The sequence below is a fragment of the Rhinolophus ferrumequinum genome, chromosome 14, assembly GCF_004115265.2.
Source record: "Rhinolophus ferrumequinum isolate MPI-CBG mRhiFer1 chromosome 14, mRhiFer1_v1.p, whole genome shotgun sequence".
NCBI lineage: Eukaryota > Metazoa > Chordata > Mammalia > Chiroptera > Rhinolophidae > Rhinolophus > Rhinolophus ferrumequinum.
Window position 1 is genome coordinate 5,045,772 of NC_046297.1, and position 25,256 is coordinate 5,071,027.

The 25,256-nt window shown below is 41.3% G+C and overlaps 1 protein-coding gene across 7 annotated transcripts in view; it reads left to right on the plus strand.

Annotated features, from left to right (window-relative positions):
• Window positions 1-25,256, plus strand: part of TPD52 (tumor protein D52) — an 83,459-nt gene that overhangs the window by 53,957 nt on the left and 4,246 nt on the right. For 2 of the 7 annotated variants that reach the window (XM_033126552.1, XM_033126545.1), the window contains exons 2-7: window positions 7,751-7,866; window positions 14,096-14,244; window positions 15,653-15,754; window positions 16,840-16,866; window positions 22,731-22,772; window positions 24,269-24,329. In XM_033126552.1, coding sequence (XP_032982443.1) covers window positions 7,751-7,866; window positions 14,096-14,244; window positions 15,653-15,754; window positions 16,840-16,866; window positions 22,731-22,772; window positions 24,269-24,329 — 497 coding nt within the window. The remainder of the gene's footprint in view (window positions 1-7,750; window positions 7,867-14,095; window positions 14,245-15,652; window positions 15,755-16,839; window positions 16,867-22,730; window positions 22,773-24,268; window positions 24,330-25,256) is intronic. The other 5 variants (XM_033126546.1, XM_033126547.1, XM_033126548.1 and 2 more) reach the window with 5 other exon arrangements.

Below are 25,256 nucleotides of genomic sequence, written 5' to 3' on the forward strand. Positions count from 1 at the left end.
GACACACTCTGATATTTCATGCTGTTCGGTTTGTTCTCTCTAAAATGTTCATTTGGTGCTGTTAAGCGGGTTTCACAGCCCACACTTTGAAAAACACTGATTTCTAGTAAGTTTCAGAATCAGGAATATAAGCTCCATTAGGAATGTCAGTCTTTTCATTCACTGCTTTTCCCCAGCACCTGGAACCGCGCTTCACGTCTGTGGCTCTATATTTGTTAGATGGATGGATGAATGAAACGTAACTGGCAAGGAGTAGCTAGTTCATATTTCAGTCCATTTTACAGATGTGAACATTGAGGCTCAGAGACATGCTATGAAGTCCCCAAGTCACAAAGCTCAGGTAGCCTAAGTTGGGACTTGTACTTATCTCTCAGTTCTCAAGCCAGTGGTTGGCTTTTTGTTTGTGTGGGGTTTTTTTGTTTGTTTGTTTGTTTTTTCACATCCCACTATTTTGGCCTCTCTGGTAATGAATATTATAGAACAACTTACTCATTCAAGGCATAACCTTTCCTTTGGTCACAGGTTTTACTGCGAGGGTAGCTTGTTGATTCTTTCTCTGTTCCATGGACCTGAACATCCCATCCCATGTCTGCAGTTGCTGGTCAGCACTGGCATTTCAAAGGGTAGTACCTGGGGTCCTTTGTGACATTTTCTGTTCCATTCTGTGACTCCCTACAGGGATAGTTTTCCAAATGTTATTTATATAGAATCACTCTTCGTAAGAATTTTCTGGTGTGCAGAAGGATGCAGTCATGGTTTATAAAAAAAACCTTGGGTTATTTCTAGTGATGTCAGGAGATAGTAGAAGCCACTTAAAAATCTGACATTTTAGTTTTATGCCGTCATCTTGAAACTCTAAAAACACTGAAATAAAAAAATGAAACTGAAGTTCCTTAGCTGAGCCCTTCTTCTCACTCTGTTTATTACCCTGTTTGATTTCTACTCTCTCATTCTCACTTCTTTTTAGGGAAGTGGTGATCACTTCTTGAAAGTTTTTCATGATTGTGAAGGTCTTAAGTAGCAGACACTTCTATGGTTTGTTTTCTAAGGAAAAATCAGAGCAGAATTAAAGAAATGTAGACCCTTCTTATTCCTGGAGAGGAAATTTAAGGATGGAAGTGACTTCCTTTCTCTCCGTGGCTGACCTTTTGTTTCTCTTTTGTGGGGTGCCCCAGTTACTAGTTTTACACTTGATTGGGGTTGTGGGGTCTGATGGATCTGAAGTAATTGAAGATTTTCCCTCTTTTTTTTTTTTTTTTTTAAGATGAAAGGAATTGAAGGGTCCGTTTAAGGATATCTGAAGAGGCAAGCCAAGCATTTGAAAATACTAATATGTTCTGCCTTTGCCATCTTTGCATCCTCCTGCACTCTTTGTGGGAGGTGAAGTTTTGGGAGGGTGACCCTTTTTCTTGGGTAGGAAGTTGACCGCTGTTCAGGGCCCTGCTTTGAGAGTTGAATCTCTGGCCCTTTGGCGGACAATCTGGGTCACAAGCTCGTGTTCTTTATGCCTCAGGGCTGCCCCCGCCCCCAGCCCTGGCACTGACCAGTTAATCATCTGGGTTCCTGGGTCTTCCCAAATGGAATGGGTCAAGTTTCCTCAGCTGTCTTGTTCCTTGCTGCTTCAACTACAATTACTTGACTCATTTTTTTTTCTCTCCTGCAGTTTTATTGTTCTCACCATAGGCAAATATGGGAACATGACAGCCTCAAAACACAGACAGTTTTCATGGCTTATGCTACTGAATGTCTTTCTTCTGGAGATAATCAGTGTCGAACAGGAGATACCAGGGGCCCCCTTGCCTTAAGTCTATGTTTTCAACCTGGGCAATTTGGCCCCCCCTTGGGCATTTGGCCATTTCAGGAGCTGATGTTGCAGTGAGTTTGGTTGTCACACTGGATGTGGGGAGGGACCGCTACTGGCACGAGTGGGTAGATGTCACATGGGAGGATGCACGGGAAAGCCCCACTACAAAGAATTACCTGGCTTAAAATGTCCATCATGCTGTAGTTGAGAAGCCCTGTCTTAAGTGCGTCCTTTGTTTTTAGGATCTCTTAACGGGAACCACTTTGGTGTGGGGACCTCCAAGTGTCACTCCTGCCTCTGCTGGGATTTTGTTACTTGTAGAAACGAAGAACAGGCGCAGAGAATGGGAGACCTGAACACAGACTTAGAAGGGGGAAAATTTCTTTATCTTGTGATCTTTTTGGATACTACCACGAAAGGTCTTTGGAACTGTATGTCATACCTTTGTCTGTGTGTGTCTCTAGGTTTAAAAAAGGGGGTGTCTATTTCCACTTGTTTGTGTATAAATAAAACAACCCCTAGAGACTGAAGTTTCTTATTCCCACTCTGGTCTTAAAACCATTGTTGCCTCCTTGAAGACGGTAAGAGAAATGGATGCAGTGTTATTTTCCAGAGAAGCTTCTGGGGCTTGATTATAACTCTAACAAATTAGATTCTTCCCTCCTAATTGAATTTTCTTGGGGTTAGCTGGCATTATATTCTTCCTTCTATGATATCATTTGTGCCCCACCTGTACCACCTGTGGTGTAGGCGCTTTCTCTGTAACGTGAAGGCAGATGACCTCCAAATGTAATCACCTTCGGATGGATTGTAAGGCAGAGTTGTATTTCTTTAGAAAAGTGACATTTTGTATATTCTAAATAGAAAATCCTTTGTAGGTGAAAGCAGTGAAGTGAGAATGAAATATATAAAATAAAAAGCTCAAACTATAAGGTGCATAATGAAGGAAGACAGTTCTTTCCTTTTCTTTAACTCAACTGTGTGCCTTCATGTAATTCATTTATTCAGAAAGTGTTTCTGATAATCTGTCCTCCAGAACTGTACTGGGTGAAAGATATAGGATCCAAACTCAGTGCTTGTTTCTTTCCCTGGTTGACATTTTTGGGAGTATGTGGCAAGCAGGTGGCTATGCATGGAAACATAAAGAGAAACTTAGTTTCAATAAACCCAATAAATCAGTTCAAATAAAACACTGTTCCAGGGACGGTGAGTACTGAAATGAAAAGATAAGGATATGGCATTGGGACTTTTATCGGGTAGACATGGAGACACGTTCAAGACTGAAATCATTTCCCCATTCTTCCTCGTCGTTCCCCACGTGACTGGCCTGTCACACACATTTCCACCGAAGCCTGAAACCTAAGAACTTAATTTTCCTCAAATTTACTAACAAGTTCCCTGAAGTCTGAAGTATCATATTTCATCACATCTAAGATGTCATGGATTTTAAGATGTACCATTATTCTATGTTTCATTAAGGGGGGAAAAAATGGCTTCAAGTTAAACTAAAAAAGCAAATGCTTTATTTTCACTTAAAATTTTAATTTTATGCCCATTAACATTCTTTTAGATTTATTCAGACATATATGTTGACCACAATGCTCCTGTGCATACTTTTTAAAGAAAAATAAGTTAAAAGTTTTTCTGAAACACCTTCACGTGCATTGTGTAAGTTACCCGAATTGCTTTTCAACTAGGAATAACCCATGTCTGTTTTTTTGTTTGTTTGTTTGTTTGTTTAATAAACCACAAAATGTCTGTGCTGCAGCCTGTCTTAAAAAAAAGAGATCTGCGATTGTCTAAGCCACTCTTGCCCATTTTGCAAATATTGAAGCACAGTTACAAGTGATAAACAACTATGCCATCAAAGACTGCTTACCTGGCTGGATATACAGCACGTCTCAAGTTCGAAGATGTAAAATGTAAAAGAAAAACGTTGTGTTTTAGGATTGATGAAGATGACCCTCCTGGTCTCTGCCATCTTCTCCATCGCTTCCTGGGCTGTGGGGCTCTCACCTGGGCACACCACCCAGCGGCCTGGCTGTGGGCTGCAGGTTCTCCCCTGCCCCCCAAAACTCTCCAGGGTCTCATGCATGGAATTGAAGACAGGTGGACAATCTGTTGGCACAGCTAGAAGAATTAAGGAAATGGCTAAAATTTTAATAACAGAAAGGCTCTTAGGCTCCGTTGTAGGAGCCCCATATATTTTTAGACCCTCCGTGAAGTATTATAAAACGCCTCTGTCCTCTGCCTCCAGCTTCACTTCGGTGATTTGCCCTTTTTCCTCCCTGCTCATTGGCGCTTCTCTGAGAAAAAGTGTACGTGAAGGAGAAAGAGTTTAGAGTCAGAAAGGCCTGTGTTTGAATCTCACCTCTGTGACTAACACAAATTACTAACCTTGGAGGGCCTCCCTGTCCTACGGAAAATAAATTCCGCTCCTCTCATCCCAAGTTGGTGGTAAGGCTCTCGTTTTTCATTTTTCGTGAGGTAACTTGTGACTCTCCGTGGCTGGCTAGTACCTTAGACCTCATTAAATAGTAGTCATGTTTTGTCCCCCTTCTCTCTTTTAAAAACAGCTTTCCATCAGATTCTGAGGAGGCACATCAAAATTAAGAGTCAAATCAGAATTTTTTGGATTACTTATAGTTTTAAGTAGCATACGCTATTAAATTTTTCCTGTTTCCCAAGTTTCATGTTATGAATGAGAAATTAACATCTTTTTTAACCCCAAAGCCAGACTCCACCTCTACAATAAATACTGCACTCTTACTGAACATAGGGGAATGGGAGCATGTCTAGAAAAACTTATAAGGCACAGTTTGAATTCTAGGTTTAGGGAAACTGCCCATTTGGACATGACGAAGCAATTGTTTTTGATCTAGTCTACCAGGTTCTTTTATTCTGTACACTCTTATTTATCGTTGCTTCTAGATCTGACCTTCAGTCTCTACTCTTTGTGCTTTGGAAATCAATGATTTTGAAGCACATGCTTTCAAATCAAACCATCTAGATTCAAAAGCCAGACTCCAACAGAGGTTCCCGTGGGCGAGTTGCTTAAGTTTCAGTTTCCTCCCCTGTAAATGGCAGTGCTGATCCCCACCTCACACGTGTGTTGCAGGTGAATGATGTCGGATTTATGTAGCGCTCCGCTCAAATAGGGGTCTGAATGAAACGCATTCTTAGGTGATGGCTGTGGTTATGAGTAGTTTCCCTAAGTCAGGACATGTTTTGCTGGTGATTCCAATATCTACCATTCTGTTTTCCTTCATGTCCTTTATTTTCCATTCCCCCCGCCAGTTGATTATCCTAAAACAAACCTCACCTTTAAATTAGAATGCCGACCATTTGCTGCCACCTGCAGGCTAATACAGAACAAAGCAAAACATGTAGTTAATGGACTTGCTTAGATTCTGAATATCTCAAGGTCACCTTGGAGGTTCTGACTCCAAGTGTGGGCAACCCCTTTACCCCATTTCCTGAGACATTTATTTTCCCTGATAGTCTAACTAAATATCTGAATAGTGTTCAGAATCCCCTTAGATTCTTTTTGGAATTGGACAGTTATGCATGAAGTACTATTAGTCATCAGATATTTCATTCTTCTTCTTAAATAGATTTGCAAAATAATGTTTATTAAAAAGCATGAAAGCGTCTTCGTTATTTAAGGCATGGCGTAGCACCTGAATTTTTTTTTCTTTTGGGGGGAGGATGTCCTGTTCTAGTTGGAGCACTTGAGAGGTCTCAGCAAAACATAAAAATAAAGCATGTTTCTAAGGCATTATGGTTCTTCCTATGTTGCGTGTGTAACTGTCACCTGTATGCTCGTCTTCCGTCCTCAGTCTCATCCTCCATCACATAACCTGGCGTCGGGGACGAATTTGCAAGCACACACGGACCCTCCTCAGGGATATCTAACAGTACCCAGTACAGCAGCTTGTCCACAGCTCGATCTGGCTGGCGTTGGAGTCCGGAATGCCAGTGCCAGGTAGCAGATGATGGGCACAGTAAGGCCTGTGCCCTCAACCACAGGGTTGAATTTTGTCCTGAAAACAGCAAGGAGCCATGAAAGGATTTTAAACTGCAGAATGGCACGCGCAGCTTTCTGTCCTGGAAACATCACTCAGGCAGTCTGTTGGAAGCTATTTCAGAGGGAACCTACAGAAGCGATTATTCCTTGAGCTGGCTGTGATTGTGTTGTCTGATTGGCTTGTCTCTGTACAGAGGACTTAATCCTGTTCCGTTTGCCACTCCAGCCTGTGGGTGTCCCTTTAACAATTCTGGAAACACCTTTCAGGTGCGCTCTATTTTGGCACTCGCATGCCAGTGGTTATTGTTCCTATAAATATTAACTACCATTATGCAGTTAATAGACACTAGGCTGGGTCGCAGTTGTCTCTGTGTCTTTCATACGGGGTACATACTCGTTCTGTCATTGACGCGTCAATTCCTCTGAGGGCAGCCGCAGCGCTGGCTGCTTGTTGGACCGCGTGGTTCTTCTTCTTCCTCTCTGCCTGGTTGTCACATCCGTCATCTGCTGCCCAGCAGCCGGCTTTGGGCGGGTGCCACACAGCTGCTATGGCTGACCTAGCATTTCTCAGAAGTGGACGTGGGGGTGGGATGGGGTGGGGAACAACCGTGGTGGTAGCTGTGATGCTCTCTGGCAGGAAGAGGGGGAGACCTTCCCCTGGTCCCCTACGTGAAAAAGTCTGTTACTATAGGAGCCTGCGAGAACACAAACCCGTGCATGACATGGGAATTGATGGGGAGGACCATGAACTGGTGACAAGTCCTTGCCTCAGGTGTACAGTTTAAGAGGGACACCCAGAAGCTCCGTGATCAAGATAAAAACATGCTAATGTGGCAATTTCAAACATTAAAAATAATGTAAAGGAAGCCTTGATGAACAAAATATTAGAATTTTAAATGAAAAAAAGATTAGGAACAGTGCCGTGCAAAGCCAGGTTAGAGTCCGTGGCAAAAGGACAAATTAGCAATAGTGAGCCTATCTGTTTAAAATTTTGGCATTTTGTTCATCATGGGTTTTTTGGTTGAACTTTTTTTTTTTTTTAACAAATATTGCATTAAAATCGTAAAATTATTCATATGGAATTTTGGGGGTGCCCCCTTAAATTTTGCACCCCTAGTGTGGGGGCCTCACTGGCCTCCCCTAGCCCTGTGCATAGTGGGGTGGGCAGAAGGGAGGGGAGAGCTGCCGAGAGCCAGCTGCCTCCCTGCCCACTCTCTAGAGATACCGAGTTCTTCCCGATGCACGGGCAGACCTGGCTCTGTTCCAGGGGAATGGGTGCGGTGGGATTGGGCATACCTCATGTGGAAAGCTCTACGTGGGCGTTGGCCCTTTCTCTGACTATACACATTAGGGATTTTTAAAAAGATATCTGGATGATATATTTTAAAAGCTACAGGAAGGTGTTTCCTACGTCTATTAACTAATGGAAAGAAGTAGAGTAACATTTCCTTAGGCATTAAGTTTGCTCAGTGGTCTTCCTCCCGAGGTTGTTACGTAACCGTTGGACTCCATACACAGAGGAAGCTAAAGACACTGGCAGCCCCTCACCCGGGGTTAGTGTGAATTACTAGTCCTGCTGGTTGACTAGTTCCGCATTGAAAGCCTTGCCGAGACCCATTCTTAGCCTCTAAGGTCTTCTGCTTTGCAGTGACTATCCTGTGACAGGACGTGAAAGAAGCTGAGAGAATGCTGTGTTTTCTAAATTCCGATTTTGACAGAGCCGAAGTTGGTGGTTTTCAATGGTTGGCTCAGACTCCTGTGGTCCTTTCTGGGGCAGCCAGGTCATTTGAAGGTGCAGAAAGATGATGCGTGGATCTAATCTCAGTGGCTTGAGTCTGGCCTCGGCCGTGGAGGAGCTTCAAGGAGAATTTAACTTAGCTTTCATATCTTACAGACTTCTTTTTTTAATCCCCATGAAGGTCTTCTGAGAACTGACCCAGTACCTGAGGCAGGAGAAGATGTTGCTGCCACGATCGGTGCCACAGAGACCCTGTCAGAGGAAGAGCAAGAGGAGCTGAGGAGAGAACTTGCAAAGGTAAAGGAGCGTTCCTTCTGGAACTTTCTGTTTTGTACTTAAAAGGTATTGTCACTGTGTTTCTAAAGCACGTGGTAATATCTTAAAAAGGCAGTTCCAGGGGAACGAAAGCGAGCTGTGTTTACTTGTTCTAGAGGTCTTGAGTGGGGGAGAGGAGGTAGAGAAGAGATATCAGTTTGTTTTCACATGAGGAAAGGTGTACATGGGTAAAGTAGATCTGAGAAGTAGGGTGAGAAGTAGGAAATGGTAAGAGGAGGGCTAGTGAATGTCTCTGTAGGGACCTTCCCATGTCTAATACACTTGGATTTTCAGCTGTTCTACCCTCTCTCTTTCTTTCTCTCTCTCAAAATAAACAACTCATCTGCTTTCTGTCTCTGTGGATTGTCCTATTCTGGATATCTCATATAAAGGGAGTTTTACAACACCTGACCTTTGGTATCTGGTTTCTTTCATTTCGCATAATTTTTTGAGGTTTGTCCTCATTGTAGCATATATATGGTACTCCACTGCTTTTTACGGCTAAGTAGTATTCCATCACATGTAGCAGCCATATTTTGTTTAGCCCCCAGTCCATTGACGGACACTTGGGTGGTTTCCACCTTTTGACTGTTGTAAAAGTACTTGTTTCAGTACCTGTTCTCAGTTCCTTGGGCTCTCTACCTAGAAGTGGAATTGCTGCATCATATGGCAATTCCATGTTTAACTTTCTGGGGGAACGGTCCAGCTCTTTTCCACAGCAGGCACACCATTTCACACGCCCATCAGCCATTTCTGTACATCCTTACCAACATTTGTTTTTTTCTGTCTTTTTTATTGTAACCGTCCTAGTGAGTGTGAAATGATACCTGATTACTGTTTTGATTTGCATTTCCCTAATGACTAATGACATTGAGCACCTTTTCATGTGCTTATTGGCCATTTGTATACCTTCTTTGGAGAACTATTCAAATCCTTTGCCCAATTTTTTTTTTTAATTGGCTTTTCTTTTTGTCTTTTTGTTGTCGAGATTGAAGAGCTCTTTATATAATTTGCAAATGTATCATTTGCAGATTTTTTCCCCATTCCGTATGTTGCCTTTTCTCTTTCTTCATAGTATCTTACTACACAAAAATTTTACATTTTGATAAAGTCCGATTTATTTTTCCTTTGGTTGCTTGTGCTTTTAATGTCATATCTAAGAACCCATTTCCAAAACTCAGATCATGAAAACTTACCCCTATGCTTTCTTCTAAGACTTTTAACTCTTATATCTAAGCCTCTGATCCATTTTGAGTTAATTTTTTAGATGCTTGTGGTAGGGGTCCAACTTCATTCTTTTGCATGTGAATATTTAATTTTCCCAGTACCATTTGTTGAAAAGACTATCTTTAATGAATGGTCTTGGCATCTTTGTCAAAAACCAATTGACCATAGACGTAAGAGTTTATTTCTGGACCTTTGATTCTGTTACCTTCATATATATGTCTGTCCTTCTGAGAGTACTAAAACTGTTTTAATCACTATAGCTTTGTAGAAGTTTTTGAAATTGGGAAGTATGAGTTCTTCACCTTTTTCTTATTTTTCAAAATTGTTATTTAGGATCCCTGAAATTCCATGTGCATTTTAGAGTCTTTTCCACCCACACCCACATACACAAAAAATGCCACTGGGAGTTTGATAGGGCTTTTATTGGCTCTATAGGTTGATTTGGAGAGTACTGCCTTCTTAACAATATTAAGGCTTCCAATCCATGAACATGGAATGTCTTTCCATTTATTTAGGTCTTCTTGAATTTCTTTTAGCAATGTTTTGAGTTTTTATTTTTAGTATATCGATCTTATACCTCCTTAGTTCCATTTATTCCCAAGGATTTTATTCTTTCTGATGTGATTATCAATGGACTTTTTAAAATGTCCTTGTCAGAGATTTCATTGGCATTATAGAGAAATACAGCTGCATTTTGCATGTTAATGTTGTATCTTGTAGCTTTGCTGAATTTATTAGCTCTGAAACAGATTGTGGATTATTTAGAATTTTCTATATATAAAATCATGTTGTCTGCAATTCAAAGTAATTTGACTCTTCTTTTTCATTTTAAATGTCTTTCATTTATTTTCCTTGCCTATTTCTCTGGCTACAACCTCCCGTGTAATGTTGAGCAGCACCGGTGAAACTGGGCATCCCTGTCTTGTTCTGAATCTTCGGGGGATAACTCTCAGTCTTTCACCATTTAGCCTGATGTTAATTTTCAGCTTTTTATAAATGCACTTATTCACATTTAAGAAACTTCCTTCTATTCCTAATTTGTGCAGTGTTTTTATCATGAAAGAGTGTTGGATTTTGTCAAATGCTTTTCTGAACTATTAAAATGATGATGTATGTTTTTTCCTCTTTGTTCAATTAACATGGTATATAACACATTGATTGCTTTTCATTGAAGCATCCTTGCATTCTAGGATAAATCCCACTTGGTCATGGTATACAGGCGCACCTCATTTAATTGAACTTCTTTATTACGCTTCACAGATATTGCAATTTTTTTTTTTTTTTTTTTTACAAATTGAAGTCATGACCCTCCACTGGCAAAAAGATTAGAACTTGCTTTATTGTGATACTCGCTTTATTGCGGTCTGGAACTGACCCTGCAATATCTCCGACGTATGCTTGTATATCCCTTTAATATCTGCTGGATTTGGTTTGCTAGTGTTTTATTGAGTATTTTTGTATTCGTATTCATGAGCGAAATTGGCCTGCAGTTTCTTTTCTTGGTCTAATTTTTGAATCAGAGTAATACTGGCTTTTTAATATGAACTAGGAAGTGATTCATCGTCTTCTATTTTGGGGAAGAGTTAGAGAAAGATTGGCGTTAATTTTTTTTTAAATGTTCGGTAAAATTCACCAGTGAAGCCATATGGTCTTGGGGTTTTCTTTCTTGGGATGTTTTTGATTACTGATTTAATCTCTTCATATGGCGTAGGTCTGTTCAGATTTTCTATTCCTTCTTGGGTCAGTTTTGATCATTTGTATGTTTTTAGGAATTTGTCCATTTCATCTAGGTTATCTAGATTGTTGGCATATAGTTGTTTATAGACGGCTACCCAGTGACTGACGGGTGGCAGTGCCTAAAGAGTGGAGATGCCAGACGAAGGGATGAGTCACCCTCTGGGTGGGACAGAGTGGGACAGTGCAAGGTTTCATCATGCTGCTCAGAACACAATTTAAAACTTAGGAATTGTTGATTTGGAATTTTCCGTTTAATATTTTCAGGCTGTGGTTGACCGCTGGTAACTGTGAAAAAAAGGAAAGCCAAACCGTGGATGAGGGGGCTACTTTGTTGAAATTGTTTGACTAATCTTTGATTGGATTAGTTGTCTTCTTATTACTGAGTTGTAAGTGTTCATTATGTGTTCTGGATACTAGGCCTTTCTTAGGTGTATAATTTGCAAGTATTTCCCTCATTCTGTCAGTTGTTTTTTTACTTCATGATGTGTACTTGAAGCACAGCCATTTGCAATTTTGCTAAAGGCAATTTATCTAGTTTTTCTTTGTTTGCTTGTGCTTTAGGTGTCATATCTAAGGAGTATTGCTTAATCCAGGGCTATGAAGATTTACTCCTGTGTTTTCCTCTGAGAGTTTTATAGTTTAGCTCTTACATTTAGACTTCCTATCCATTTTGAGTTAATTTTTGTATATAGTCTGACTTAGGGTTCAAGTTTATTCTTGTGCATGGAAATCCAATTGTCCCAGCACCTTTGTAGAAAACACTGTTCTTTCCCACTGAAATGTCTTTGTAGCTTTGTCGAAAACCAAGTGACCATAAATGTATGGGTTTATTTATGGACTCTCAGTTCTATTCCATTGATCCATATGTCTATTCTTATGCCAGGTACTACACAATCTTGATTACCATAGCTTTGTAGTACGTTTCCAACTCGTTATTTTTTATTTATATCAGAGATTCCTAATCATGCTCTCCTTTATTCTTTTAAGATACACACACACACACACACACACACACACAAGGTATATAGATGTATATACACACATATATATTCGATATACAATATATATTCGATATATTGAACATACAGAATATGTAATATATTGAAGTACACACACTCACAGATGGTGCCCCCAAAAATGTATACACATTTTTAGAAAGGAAAAAACTGTATTAAAATTGTACTACAATGAATGACACTGGCATTCATTTGATTAACGCCATGTTTTGAGCAAAACATCATACTATACTTGGCTACCGTAATTCAATTCAACTTCAAAAAGTAGTACATAAATAACATCTTTTAACATGTGAATATTGTTTTGGTACCCCTGGTATATTGAATCAAGGAATCGTAATATTGTACATATGGTGTGCTAAGTTAGGTATATTAGCTGCACGATCTAACCAACAAAGGTGGGAATACGCTGGGTCATGTATTGTTCAGAAATATTTACAGTGGTCTTTTCCCCCCACTTTCATTAGGGGAATTGAGTACTTCAGAGAATGTCAAGAGGTCAAAAGCGTACCATTTAAGTCTATTCTTCGATGTGTCTGAAGATTTGGAGTTTGGGGTAAAGAGAGAGGTTTTGGGAAGCTAAAAATGAGCAATGAGAAATTTGTCAGTAAACTGACACGTGGAGTCAGAAAACCTGGGTTGAAACTCTGGTTCCTACACTACGAGTTTGATGAGTTAGGGCAACTCATTTAACATACTTGATGTTTAATTTCATTTACCATTCCTCCGTTATTGCCTTTTTCTTCTCATATTCCACTTTGTCAATGTACATCTTAAAACGTGACTTCCAAAGCTGGTACAATCACGTGAAGCGCTCTCTGGCGAACAGAGAGAATTCTCTTTGTTCTGGACCTGCATTCTTGTTCATACCATCCAAGAGCTATGTTCTTCTTCTTCTTCTTTTTTTCCTTTTTTTGGCAGCCAGATTACATTTGATTTATCCTTCTCTCCTTTTTTTTTTTTTTTTTTTTTTTAAAGATTTTATTGGGGAAGGGGAACAGGACTTTATTGGAGAACAGTGTGTACTTCCAGGACTTTTTTCCAAGTCAAGTTGTTGTCCTTTTAGTCTTAGTTATGGAGGGTGCAGCTCAGCTCCAGGTCCAGTTGCCGTTGCTAGTTGCAGGGGGCACAGCCCACCATCCCTTGCGCGAGTCGAACCCGCAACCTTGTGGTTGAGAGCCCACTGACCCATGTGGGAATCGAACTGGCAGCCTTTGGAGTTAGGAGCATGGAGCTCCAACTGCCTGAGCCACCAGGCCGGCCCTATCCTTCTCTCCTTATGTTGAGTACTATTTTTCTTCACTTCTTGCTCTCTAAAGATTTAATTAGCAGTGAAAACAGTTTACTTGACAGTATATGTTGTTTTAAGGCCATGTTGTTATTGAAATCATAGAAGTACCGGGTACATCCAGCCTGTGAATATGGCTCCTCAAGCAGCCAAGAGAAGCATTCTTTTCAGGGTCTTGAATATTAACGAATATACTTTAGGGACGTAGTTTTTCAATTTCCTGGGACAAAAAGTCTCTTCCACATTGTGGATTTGGCCTTTCCCTCTGTTTTCCCGGTGCAACCTTTTCCTCTACTCTGTGAGTCTTTTTCTTTTCTTCAGAGCTTCTGCTTCGAGTTTTGGCTTCCTCGGGTATATTTCAGCTTTCCACAACATCTCACAATCTCACTGTGTCCTACCTGTACCTCGGGGCTTCTTTGCCCAAGTCTTTCCAGCTTCTCCTCCCAATGTTTTCTCAGTTTCTCAATCTAGATTCTTGGATGAAAAAGAGTCTGCTCAGTCAAGCATCTCTTTTCACATCAGGCATGTCACTGGTTGTTGGCTACAGGATGTGGAGCAGGGGCCCACTTCTAACCACCTAGCGGAGGCTGCTCAGCCAGCTTCAAGGGTCAGGGGACGGGATGGTAGAAGAAAATGAATATTATCTCTGTAGAGTTTCGAGCCCTATGTCTCCAGGAGGCAGCTGAGTAAGGAAATATAAGGGGGAGGCGAGAAGGCTGAGGACAGAAATACGTACGAGAGAAAAGACAATCTCTACAGGACATGTTATTATTAGCATGTGACCAGTGTACTTAACAACATGTGATACATTATTTTTAAAGAGACAGATACATGAATCAAAAAAATGTTTTGAAATAGCTAGAATGGTGCATATAGTTTTGCGTTAATAATCTAACTTACAGAATGACCTTGCTGTATTCTTACCCCACCCTCTTCCTTGCAGGTAGAAGAAGAAATCCAGACTCTGTCTCAGGTATTAGCAGCAAAAGAGAAGCATCTAGCTGAGATCAAACGGAAGCTTGGGATCAATTCACTACAGGAACTGAAACAGAACATTGCCAAAGGGTGGCAAGATGTGACAGCAACACCTGCGTAGGTCCCCTTGATCATATGTCTTTCTAGAGAATGTAAAGGACACTTCTGCCCTTTTGTCTGGAGAGGGGAGTAGAAAGGCAGCGAGGATGCTTCTTTAACCTCTCTTTGTACTACACAGGGCACTTTCACCCCAATTCTCAATGTACCTGATGGTGCTCTAACTTTGGTCCTCCAGACAGTTCTAGGGAATGGAAAGAAAAACAGCCTCAGTGAGTCGAAGAAAGAAAATCTAAGTTCCCAAGATGTTGTAGGTTGACTCGCCAGATATGTGCACGTGCCATTTAGATCTCAGACAAACCCAGTGGAGTGAGTGGTGAGAGAATCCTAGATGAAGAAACAGGATCAGATAAGTTTTGAGGTCACCAACTTCTCAAAATGGGGAGGCAGGATTTGACATCACTGGTGGTAGAGGCTCACCCCTTATCTTTTTGTCTTTCGCCACATGACTTTGGATATGGCATTGTCATGGTGCCGTGTTGTTTTCTGGCACAAGAAGGAGCACACTTCTAGTAATAGATTCTGAACACCGTTGTCTGTCTTCTGTGTTCAGTCTCACCTGCTAAGCTGGCAGGGCCGACTGCATCCTGACATGACAGCGCTAGCGTGCCCACCCCCTTGGCCCACTTTCTACCTATAGAAGTAGGCAGTGGGCAAACATGCAGGAAACTATTCTTTGTGGCACCATAAACTGTATTTGTGTTTAATATCAATCTTGAAAGGGTGAGTAAAAATGCCTGAGCATTCCTTTCTATAATGCGGGGGCTCTGAACGTCTTTGCAGGAGGTACCATATCCTTTTGTTTTGTTTGTTTTTGTTTCCCCTTTGCTAATCCCTGGGGAGATGAGAAGGGGGAGGTGGTGAATCATACCTTTGTGCCTTTGTGTCACAGCAAGGATCACAGTCATGTGAAGTATTGTACCTTTTCCGTCCTCTATTGAGAGGCCACAAGTCCTTATTTGGTAGTTCTACAGACACACAAAATTAAAAAAAAAAATTCTTTATGCTCATACAGTTCATTTGGATAATAAAGTGTACATGGCCCCGACCTTTCTTCTGGCCCCTTTTTAGGAGACAAACTTGTAAAAGGCATGTGAGGAATTTGATTTCATTTTTGTTTTGTTTGGCTTAAGTGGAGAAGGCAAGACTAAGAGGTATAATTTCTTTCAGCCTCTGGCTCACTTTCATCTTTGCTCCATGACTGTTTTTAGCCCTTACCCTGAGTTCCTTGGCCTTGCTTGTACAGGCGTCTGTCTTGCCAGCTTCTCAGGGCACCACAAAGATTGTGAAGTGATGGTTAAGGATGAGATAACATGGTGATGCTGAATAGTTGTGAAGGATGTTAGATGTTCTAGGAAAAAACAGGTCGGCTTACTTTTCTTTGCTCTGTTTTTATCATTTAACACAGATACAAAAAGACATCGGAAACCTTGTCTCAAGCTGGACAGAAGGCTTCAGCTGCCTTCGCATCTGTGGGATCAGTCATCACCAAGAAGCTGGAAGACGTAAAGTATGTCCTCCATTTTCCTTGCTCGTTAAGTAGCTGAGGCAAATTATTATACAATATACCGCGGTTGCCTTTGTCTCCTGACTGGTTCTGGACGAGGCTGGAACCATGAGGGTGGGTGCGCCTTCAAAGCAGGCCCTGAAACATCGCCTCAGTTCTTCCAGGCACAGCCATCTCACTTTTAGGCATTAGCATTCTAAAGGGTCATCTCCTGAATACATTTAAAGTTGCTGGAAAATTCTGGTTGTGAACTTTTCTCCTTTGAGTGCTTCCTGACTGTATGGGGTAAGTATGTCTCTCGTGGTTGCAAGGGTGTGGTCGTGGGCTGAGCCTGGGGTCTCACTGAGGACGCATCCAGGAGCATATGCCGCTGGAGCGTTCCCTTCCCTTGTGTGTGGTACATTCTTACACTGTGATGTGACTACAACACACCCACCTGTGCACTGATCTGCACGCCGTGTCGACATTCACGCTTAGGCCCAAATCTTGATTTTGAGCTGTTGCGTTTCATTTTGCATTGGTATTTTCGATGAGTCTGCAGACTTTTCCTGGCCAGTTTGATGAAACTGCGTCCCAGTGCTTTTGTGTGCCTCGCCCTGCCCCACGCGTGAATTACAATGGTGCTGAAAACGACAGATGGGGTTTAAATTTGCTGTGCTTCTGTTGGCATGAGAGACTTGTGTTTTAAAAACAAAATCCCTCAGATTGCATGACTTTGTGTTTTTCATTTGTGGGGAAAGTGGATTTTACAACCAGAATTTTGTTGGTTGAACAACTTTGGCTATCAGTGTATTATACTTTGTACCCAAAACACCAAATGACTTGCTCATTATATTTGGACTATCGACATTCTAAGCATAACATAATAAACACAGCTTTCTTGAACCCTTTGACACACACACACACACACACACACACACACACACACACTTCTCAGGTGTTCTCATTTCCTTTTACGCTGACTCGATTATGTAGCACTTCTGAGTTCAGTTAAAACCTTACACAACTTTATAAAAATAGGTGATTGAATTGTTTTAGATTTACCCAAACTTCCTTTCTTTTTTAATGCTTACTCTGGCTTCTTGCAGATTGCAAGCTTTTTCACATTCCTTTAGGTAAGGAGGGTTTGAACCGTCACTGCCGCTCAGCAGTTGTCTCAGACAAGCGTCCTTCCTAGCTTGTGTTGCCACGTTGGATGGTTGTGTTTGTCCACTGCGTAATTTTCTGGCCTTTAGAATACTTTGCTCTAATGCTATTCCTGTTTTTTAAGGGAGGATTTCTTGTATACCATGGGTAATGAGTAAATTAAAAGGAGAAGGAATTGACACTGTGGATCAAGGGATATGGAAAGGACTTTGGCTTTTTTTTTTTTTAAAGGAGCCACTCTACCATGGCACGCAGAATTCCTCCCTTTTAATGTCTGACTTTGTTTGTTTGGTATTGATGCCTTCATTTCTTTGGTGCTCTTGAAAGGATGGGTCATTCACCTGGGTCCCATTATGCGATTGTAGTAGACTGCATATGTACTGGTAGTCTTCCGTCTTATACCGGTTACTCTGAATTTTTTTTTGTGTGTGTGTGTGTGTGTGTGTGTGTGTGTGTGTGTGTGTGCTAAAGCAGACATAAGATAAAATATGCTACTACTTTGCACCTTTTAGTACCTGTTTTACTAGCTTACAAAGTGTACTGTTTATTATTTATTTACACTAGCTATATTCTTTAACTATGCGCACAAATTCATTGTTGCAAAAGGAAAAATAAAGTCTGTTAGGCTAAAAGAGAAAGCACATGAAAAGGATGTCAGCCCAAACCATGCCTTACAGAAGGAAGCTTTGTGATGTGGAGCAAACCTCTCCTCTCTCTCCCATAGAGACCATTTATGCAGCTAGTAGTTGAAGAAAACGAAGGTGGAGGAAGGTCTTCAGAATGTAAGCAGGAAGGATAATATAGTAGCAGCCATCTTTGGTCTATGCACGCTAATTGTCTTCTCAAACAGTCACTAGCTGAGGTCTAGCTATTCAATCTTCTTAGGTCAGTAAATGGGTACTTAACAGATAACGCCCTTCTATCCTGGGGACACTTAGTCCTGGACGTCAGAGTAAGTCATGGGGATTAATCAACTGTAAATGTTGAACCCTTTAAAGCTAAAATTGTGCTTTAAAAGAAAATCAAGAAATCAATTATAGGAGGTGATTCTGTATCTGGCGTTCTATTAAAATATACCCTCAGTGCTCCAGGCAAGTACGACAATTTTATCTGAAGTTATTTGAAATGTGTAACTACGTATTCAGTCACATCACCCACTCTGCCACCATTAGATTGTCTGTTGTGAGCAGGTTCAAAGGCTGTAACCATCAACCAGAAAGGTTCTTGTTCACAGAGACCTGAAAACGCTTGAGTGGATGGAGTAGGGGAAGGCAGTGGGGACTCGGGACAAGTTCGGATTGGAAGAGCCCTGCTAAGCCCTGGTTATGAAACAACGTTAGATGTGATAGAAACAAAAATAGAAAGATAGGTAAGTGCTGGTGAGGAATGACGCGTGTCATCGGTCCGCAACACCATTCTTTCTCTCTACCTTTAAAAAGATGAAGCGAATGACGCATGGTGGCACAGTATGTGCTGTTTTACTGATTCACCAGAAAAACATGGGGTTGTGTTGCTCTTCTCTGGCCACTTTTTTCATTTCATTTCATTTCAAAAATATAATTGAGACTATACTCTCTACCATCTCCAGCCTTGTTTTTCAACATACTGCCTGCCAATATGTGGAAGTTACAGTAAGGTCTTTGATGCAAATTTGGAAATGAAGGACGTAAGATTATCTTTTGAAAGCTAAATTTCATAATTAGTTCTTACCAATGAAAAATTGGGTCAAGTCCTTTAAAAAAATAATTTCGAGGCCAAGAAGTTCTGGTGGTAATCTGATTTAATGTGTTCACATAAAATAGAAAGTATTTCAAAACATGTATCATAGAAAACATATAAAGAAAACCACATCTTGTAGCTAGATGAGTGAGTCACAGAGGCAAATACTGGCCACCTGCCCCCAAGAACTGTCCAAGAAGAGGGAGCTGCAACAGTAGCAGCTGAGTGATTTACTCCCAGCAAGGCCTTTTCTCCCAGGGAGGTAGAGCCGGATGCAGGAGGTCCTTTTTGGTTAATCCTGTTAAGTCTCCTTTGTTCTGGGTCCCACTTCCCAAGCAGACTGTGGCAGTGATTTCATTCTCTGACCGAATCGTGCATATTTTGCTGACCTGAATTGTTAGACTAGTCAACAATTTTTATCTTATGTTGCCAATTAATAAATTAGCCCTTGGTATTTAGATGATCTGTCCTAAGCCGTGGGTGGGTGTGTTACAGAGAAGGAAAAAGAAGAGAGAGAGAGAGAGAGACAGAGAGAGAGAGAGAGAGAGAGAGAGAGAGAGAGAGAGAGAGAGAGAGAGACCTGGTTTTGATGCCCTGAGAACTAGTTGTTTGCCACAGCAAGGTTGGGAGCCAGACGTGGGACACGGTGCTTTCACCCTGGGAACCTCTGGGGACAGCCATCTTTCCCCCCATGTGGTGTGTTCCTATCCACCCTTCTCCTATTTGCTTATTTCCTACACATAATAGAGTAAGCATTGACTTTGTGCCTTAATTTTTTGAGAGAAACTTTAAGAGAAACTTCTTATTTCACTTAGTGCCAGTGTTAAGCATTGATTTTCATGTTAGTAAAGCATACTGTAATAATTCAGCAGCCTCATGAGTCAAGTATTTTTTGGTTACTTAAGAGGAAGTGCTAATTAACTTTGCCTTTATTTCCAAAAGCCATTTCTCCTTTTTACATGTGTGTGTGTCTTCATATAAACCTCTAGATATTTTTTATTTGTGTGGGACTCATGAAAGTTATTCTAGACAATTCTGTTTTGCTGAAAATTGCCACCACTTAATGGGAAAAGAAATGATCTTTTTTTTCCTCCTCTCGTTAGAAAGACAGTGCCTGTGGATTAGAGTCCGAGAAGCCTTAATGAACTTTTCCACCTTTTGAGCCCTTATTTCCTAATTTCAGTTACAACAGTTCATTTTTATTCATTCATTCTTTCATTCAGAAGTATTTACTGAATGCTAACTATGTACCAGGAAGTGTTCTAGACGTAGGATTGGAGTTACCAAGCCAAATAACAAGCTGGGTGAAATTTGAAAGCTTGAAAGAATATAATCTCAAGTGAAATAAATGTGAGTATGTGTTTCAGCGAGTCATCTGTAATAACCAAAATGGTGAACAGTTATGTACCAGGCAAGACTATATATAGTACTTGGGAAGGAGACCTTCTCAGAGCAGTGACAGTAAAGGCTATTCCCCCCCAGCCCCCCGCCAGGCACTTCCAGCAGTTACTTTGGTTCATCACTTACAATCAAGAGATGACCGTGAGGGCAAAATGGAATAATAATACATAGATAGCTCTTAAAAGCCTGTCTGGCACATAGTCAGCATTCAAACATGTTAAGTAGTAACTCTTCCTTTTCTGTGTATACTACTTACTGCTTCCTTCCTTCTCCTTCCTCCCTGGCTCTCCTCCTCCCCGTTAATTATTATTAGGGATGGAAAGATCAAATAACTAGGTAAGAAACAAAGACAATTTAAAAAATCAATTCGGCTTTTTAAACGAATCACTTTTCCGGAGTCAGAGTAGATAGAAGATGAAGACGCCCTTAGTGAGAATCAGGGTCCCCTCTGGTGGGGATTTACTTGTTATGCAGGATAATCCTGAATCAATGGGTGCCCTGGGTGTTGATTTTACAGTCAACGTGATGCATTTAGGATTCATTTGGCGATTATTCCTTCCACTTGGCCTTTGACCTGCGCCCTCTTAACCGGCCTGTATGCTGGTCTAAGGGGCAGGCACAGAACTGACCGAACAGCCTTTTACGGGGGTGCTTAGGGACAGTCACTAGACTCAGCTGTGAATTTCTGAAATGCGCACTTACTGTATCCACCTATTTTCTCATTTTGTTGATACTCTTGAATTCAATGTGTGAGTCCCATGGACGAGCAATTTATCACACGTTTGGCCATTCCTCACCTTCATTTGCCAGAATTTGGTAATTTCTGCCAAAATAAATGTTCTTGTCAAAAGTGTTTCAGTTACAAGGAACAGAAAATTATGCAAAATAGCTCACTTAAAAAAGGGAGAATGTGTAGCAGAGAAAGGAAGTTTTTAGAGTCCAAGGAGAGGAAAGGAAGGAAGCAAGCCGTGGCCCCACTCTGACTAGCCCCGCTGATTGGAAAGCCATTAAAACCAAGGTAGCTTCTAGAAACCCAGGAAACCACTGTTCCTCTCCCACCCAGACCTCTTCCCTGCATGGCCATCTCTCCCTCCTTTCCTCTGCCTCTCTCTGCTTATATTCGGTCCTTTCTTTGGGAACTGGCGTCCTCTGCATTTTTGCAGCTGGCACCTGGTCCCCCAAAATGTCTTCCTCAAGTTCCTATCCCGACTGACCAGTGGCTGAGTGTCCTAATGACAGACTCTCGGTCTAAGAATCTTAACTGTTTTGACTTTTTATTGTCTTGCATTCAGTCCACACAATGTGCAGACCACCACCAGCTTAGCTGTACTGGGTGGAGCTGTACTGGCCCATGTGTCAAATTGACAATGGTGGGGACAGCTGTGGCAGTATGGTTATTGGGCAGCTTCTCTAGAAGGTTCTAAGGAAGGGCCGGGAATACTTGGAGTTCTGGCATTGTAAACTGAGAAGGATGGTTTTTATGAATCTCTACCCTTCAAATATGGATCCAGCACACACTGCAACAGATCAAACAGAAAAGGAATTAGCGAATTCCTCCCGGGATCGTTTACCACTGTGATAGGCTAGAGAGAATGCTGAACTCTGGGGCTCTTTTCCTGTGTTATGTACGACCTTAAGTCTGAGGATGTCCAAATAGTTTACTGATTCTCTTGACTGCACCAACTGCCAGCATGTTTTGATTTATATCAAGCTCATGCTCCATATTACTACAAAATGCAAAATGAGATGTGGGGAACGACACTTGAAACACGCTGTCATCTGTAACAACCGAGTCTGAGAAAACCAAATCATAAACACACATGACATTTAAGTAGAATTGAGAATACATACCCTGGACTGTCCAGTTTACCCAAAGGAAAGATTATTCACCAAAAATGCCGTGTCCGTGATCAAGGTGTTATAAGTGCAGTGGCAGTAGCAACAGGACACGGTGACTTTGTGAGCCCAAGAATTGAGGTACTTTCTTTTGTCTTGTGAGGTGGCCTCTATGGGAGACGGCTGAGAGAAGGTAACCTTGTACCTAAACAGGGAACTGCATCGCCCTTGAGTAAGAAGGTCCTAGTAAAACAGGGGACATGTGTTATTTGAATGGCCAGTAAGAATGTTTAGTTTAATTGAGATGAAGTACAAATGTCTGTTAGTAGAAAATGGACACTGTTGCTACTTAGGAGGGATATGTAAATCCCTTAAAATAGGTGATTTATTTTGAAACCTTCCTGTTCTGGTACCAAATAAGTGGGAGAAAGACGACGGAGGAGACCTTCCTTGGCCTGGTTTGGGCGTGTGTGTACCTGTATTTGTGTGCCTTGTATTTTTGTTTTTGTTTTTGTTTTGAGGGGAGGCGGTGAACACTGAATTAGGAGTCCAGAGCCCATGTTCTTGACTCTTCTGTGATCATGGGTAAATCATTGAACGTCGGAGCCTTGGTGCTCGATGCCCTGTAGTTTGCAAAGTGTTACAAACACGCAAGGTTGAATCATTAGCTCAATTAACTACGGGGGTTACATTGGCTCAGGAATGGGAGTAAATTATGTGGGAATAACCGAGACTCTCCTCCACCTCAAAAAGTAGGTGATTCTCCCTGGTGCCCAAAGAACAAGCTCCTAGAAAGCGAAGTTTTGCTTGCTCTTTATAATGTCTAATCACCACGGTACTAACTTCATTTCTGTCTCTTTTTAATGCTGCCTCTTAGTATACGCTCCATTCAACATTCAATTAGCATGCCTGCTATGAGGTAAAGTATATTTTTACAAAATAAAAAACGTTGGTCTTGTGCTTTCTTATTCTTGACTGAGATGTGTACCTTGAGCTGTTGTGAAGGAGAATTCTACTCTAAACAAGCTGCATGTGTAACACTGTGTCAGTTTTCAGTTGCTTTTCCTGTAATGTTAGAAGGGGTGGATAGGAGACAGCCAGACAGTCATTAAATGTTTGTGATTTAAAAAGAATGGTTATTTCTATTTTATTTTCTAACCCTGTTGTTTCGTATCTGACATCTGTTCGAGACAGTGGACACGACTCATCTGATAAACCTTTTCATGGGTATAGGCGCTCCACCACCTCTGTCCACTTTAACTTCCTTACACTTCTCTTTTCTCCATCTTCCCCATTTCCGCTTCCTGCATCCCATTATGACATTTGGAGCCAACTGCGACTTAATTCTTCTGTCCTTTTTCATCAGAAGCAGTTGGTACTTGTTATTAGCTTGTCTACTTCTCTAGAGAGGCCGAGGGTCTCTAACAACCTGTGTTTGGCTTAAACTTCAGTGTACATCAGGACTACCTGGAGGGCTTGTTAAAAGCCCCCTTGCTTCCGGCCTGCCTCCTGCCTCCCCCCCAGTTTCTGATTTTGCCAGCCCAGGGTGGGACCTGAGAATCTGCATTGCTAACAGCTTCCCTAGAGCTACTGAGGCAGCGGTGTGGGGACCACACTTTGGGAATGGCTGCCCATTACCACTGTGGGAAGGAGGAAGCGCCTGCTCCCGTCTGCACCTTTTCCATCGTGGCAGTAGTAGGAAGGATATTCGAGGCGGTGGATAGGATAAAACTTCCGAAGCCCAGATGTGAGCGACGTAGGTGCTGTGATTGCCCTCATTAATATGGATGAATGTGGGAGGGGCTTTCCATGGGCTCAGAGTGCCTCTGGCAGTCTGGGCAGCTTGGTGAGGAGGCCAGCCACGTGTCTGCACTCCTCCCTTCCTTTTGGTCGCTCCTTTCCCGTCTGTCCTGCTGCCCTCTGGTAACCAGGACCCCTGGTACGGACCCACCTATAGTCTGCTTGTCAGTGTGGGTTCAGGTAGGAATCTTGCCAGGCAACATGGGAATTTAAACACAAGTTCTACAGCATAGTGCCTTCACCCAAACTAAACTGACCCAACGGTGGTATTTCCTTGTACTGCGACAAGTTGGTTTGGGAAGTGACAGAATTGGTGCTTTACCTTGTTTCCTCTTCACATGGTACTTGACTGTATCTGTATCTCTATGTCTAAGACTGGCCTCATTCGTGGAATCACAAGCATCATTGTAGAAGCCTTAGAACAGAAGTGGATCATTGTACAGAATGATACGTGTGTGTGTGTACACCTGTGGTACAGATAAATACATCTGTGCTTTTGCTAATTGAGAATAATGGCCAGGAGGAATCAATCGACTGACGATGTTTTCAAAATTGATGGATTTTTGTTTTTCAGTGTTTGTGAGTTTACTACTTTTTTTTTCTCTCTCTCCATAGAAACTCCCCGACTTTCAAGTCATTTGAAGAAAAGGTTGAAAACTTAAAGGCAAGTAGAGAGGTGAACAGCTGTTTATTTTCCTTGGTGTCTTAACATTCTTTGGTTGTGGGTAAATCATTCAAATTACTATTTCATGCTAAAAATATTTAAAGAACTTTAACAACTTTATTCTATACATTATTAATGGATGTTTAAGAATATTGAAGGTGCTGTGTATTCTCATTCAATTTTTCTGAGTATGTTAGAATGCATGACTGCATTTTAAGTGCTGAAAAGAAATGTGTAATTTAAAATACAATAGCTCTTAGAAGTGTGTGCTGCTCTTGCGTGATTCATTTCAAATACTTTTGTAATTGGACAAAATTCAATATAAATTTTATTGTATACAATTAAAAACAATGTAGCAAAGCACAAAAACAAAACAACACAAATTGATCTTACCACACAGAGACAGTGGTACTCTGTGTATGCCAGGTGACTGTGCTAGTATGACTTAGAAGAGAACCCACCGTACATTGTATTTTGCTGTATCATTAAGTATTCCTTCTCCGTGTTTTGTTTAGTGGCTGCCCGCATGTGCCTTGTAATGGACATTGTCCAGTCCTCAATTACTGGGCATTTTTGTTATAATGACGATGCCATGGTGATCATCACTGATGATTCAGTTTGTTGGGTTGCTTTGATTTCAGTGAAGGTAGACATTTTCCCATAATGATTAGCTTTATTAACTTGTAAATTGTATTCTTTTCAAGATTATATTCAAAACTATAAAATCATCCACTGTTAGGATCACAGGTCACCAGAAAGGTTGTTTAGTTCCCATCGCTGTCCACCCTTCTCTACAGTTTGTGCAAAGCCCATGGGTTCCTTTCTACCTAAACTAATCCTGATAATTATGGTGGGTATTTTTTAAGGATTAAAACTAACATCTTAAGTGTTTTATATAAATAAACTTTAAAAATGCAGATTTAGTCAGTCTTTCAGAAT